Source organism: Myotis yumanensis, unplaced genomic scaffold, assembly GCF_028538775.1.
Source record: "Myotis yumanensis isolate MYYU_CA2020_CCGP unplaced genomic scaffold, mMyoYum1.0.hap1 SCAF_268, whole genome shotgun sequence".
Taxonomy (NCBI): Eukaryota; Metazoa; Chordata; class Mammalia; order Chiroptera; family Vespertilionidae; genus Myotis; species Myotis yumanensis.
The window spans coordinates 2,227-4,889 of NW_027224019.1; the positions used below are offsets into that span (position 1 = coordinate 2,227).

General features: G+C 42.7%; 1 protein-coding gene across 1 annotated transcript; it reads right to left on the minus strand.

Moving 5' to 3' along the window:
• Positions 1–292: 292 nt before the first annotated feature.
• On the minus strand, positions 293–1,297 carry LOC139001264 (olfactory receptor 52B6-like). The gene has a single exon (XM_070402973.1). It carries the CDS (start codon positions 1,271–1,273, stop codon positions 293–295), a length of 981 nt encoding a protein of 326 aa, XP_070259074.1. The 5' UTR covers positions 1,274–1,297.
• Positions 1,298–2,663: the final 1,366 nt, after the last annotated feature.

Consider the following 2,663-nt stretch of genomic DNA (forward strand, 5'->3'; position numbering starts at 1 on the left):
TAATTATTACAATGTTTTGACTATATTCCTTTGCTGTACTTTACATTATTGTGATGATTTTAATAACTGGCAATTTGTACTTCTAAATCCCTTTCACCTTTCTTACTCAGCCTCCAAACACCACTCCCATCTGGGGACCAAGAATTTGAGTAGGACATTCATTTAAATAAATTAGGACATGCGTGAGAATGACACAAGATAACTGAAAGATGTAGAGATGAGGATATGGTGAATATGAAATATGAAAAAATAAATATGAAAAGGGATTAAGTTGAGCTCAAATTGGAAACCTTTAGTTACATCCCTTGACAAGATTTGAAAACATCTGTTTAGCCCCTTCCAAAATTGGCTTGGTCCTCACTCCATAAATAATAGGATTGAGCATTGGTGGGATGACCACGTAGAGATTGGCCAGAAGGATGTGGACATAGCTTGGGATGAGTCTCCTGCCAAACCTATAGGCAAAGACAGAAAAGAGGGCAGGAATGTAGAAGAGTAGGATGACACAGACATGGGAGCCGCAAGTGCTCAGGGCCTTGGACCGGGCATCTTGAGAAGGGAGTTGAAAGACAGCTCGAAGGATGCGGATGTAGGAAACAGCGATAAGGATGATGTCCAGGCCAGTGGAGAGTAAAGCAGCTGCCAGCCCATACCAGACATTGATGGAGATATCAGAACAGGACAGACGGGCAATGCCCATGTGCTCACAAAATGTGTGTGCAATGATGTTGATCCGGCAATAGTGCAGGCGCTTGAGGAGAAAGATGGATGGAAACATGATGATGAAGCTGCGGGTCAGGGTGGCAGCAGTGATCTTCCCAATGATCGTGCTTGTGAGGATGGTGGCATACCGCAGAGGGGAGCAGATGGCAACATAGCGGTCAAAGGCCATGGCCAACAGGACTGCAGAGTCGGCCACAAAGAGGAAGTGGATGAAGAACATCTGGGTGAGGCAGCCATCAAAGGAAATGTGGCTAGAACCTAACCAGAAGTTGGCCAGAGCTTTGGGCACCGTGGCAGTAGAGAGCAAGACATCAGCACTGGCCAACATGGACAAAAATATGTACATGGGCTCATGCAGGCTTGGCTGGGAGAGAATAACACAAATTAAAACGCTGTTGCTTACCAGGGCGGCTACATACATGGCACAGAAGGGGATGGAGAGCCAGATGTGTAGATACTCCAGCCCAGGGATGCCAATGAGGAGGCAGCCTGCCATGCGTGTGTCTGAGTTGTTTGTAGCAGCTATGCTGTTAGTAGATAAGAGAGCCATGATTTTCTGTAGAACCCTCACCTGTGCCACAGGGGAGAAATAGCTTCAGACTTTGTAAACATTAGCAGAATGCACATAAAAGCTTGCAAACAACCACAAGGTCTGCACATACTCACAGGTCCTCCAACCATTATGGGCTTTGCACACAGGTATATTCCCTACAGACAATCACACATGAGTTGTGCACAAAGGGCACAGTTACAGACCCATAGATAGGCTTTCCATGCAGCTGCAAGACTTTCTGGAAACACAAGGCTCGAAAACACTGCCAGACTTAGCACAGTGCCACAGGTTTTGAAAAGAGCAGGATTAACTAGAAAGTAAAAAACAATCTCTTTAATCTCGATGGGTATATAAATTGTAATGAACTGCAAAAGCCTCAGGCTGCAGTCCCATGTAAGAGTTCTGCTCTGTCAGACTGTGTGATTTTGGACAAGTCACTGTCTTCTGAATAACAATTTTTTTGACCTTTCAAAAAATGAGCATAATGCTTGTCTTGTTGGTGTGTTAAATTAAGTCTCATCTGTGGAAACGTTATTAAGCTGTGTGGTGCTTCCTGAGTCACCTCTGTGACTCTGAAGTGTGGGGCTGTCACCTAGAACATGAAAGAAGGTGTAGAGTGATGCTTCTGAAAGTGTGGTGTCCAGGCCCGCATCATCAGCAACATTGGGGAACTTACAAATTCTTGGGCCCTCCCACCCTTGGGGTTGGAGGCAGCATTCTATGTCTCCATCCTAAAGTTTATGAATCACTGATATAAGAAGTTTTTTACTTTCTTCCCAGTCTATTCTATAATCTATATGTCTATGTCTTCTGCCAGGACCAATAATGTCTCAGCTCTAATTGGTTTCTGCATCATTCTCTATGAAAATGTTCAGGCTTCAATGAAATCTAACCAGTGTTTTCCTCATCACTTAGCTAGGATGTGAAGGAAATGACACAACCATACAAATAGACTCAATTACATGTTAGGCCCATTGACTCTTCCTCAGTTCTATTGCATTATTCTCACAATGAATATATAACTTTACCACTGCCCAAATGATCATTCCTCCCTTTCAACTGAATTTCCCTCATACATAATGGAGACTTCAAGACTATCAGGAGACAACTGCTCATATTATTCCACTCTTGTAGATTTATCTTATCTCTGTACCCATCCTCCTCTCATTTCCTCCATTCTCAGAGAAACTAGTGTTGATGTCCCTTCTGCCTTTCAATGTCTCCCTTGTTATAGTTATATTTTACTCTACCTAGGAACAAGAAAGCTCCCTGAGGTTATTTATTTATTTTTTACTTATAGAGTGCAAAGATAAAATAAGTCAATTGTATTTTTCTACACTAGCAGCAAATAACTATACAATCACATTTTAAAAGTTTGTAGTGCAAT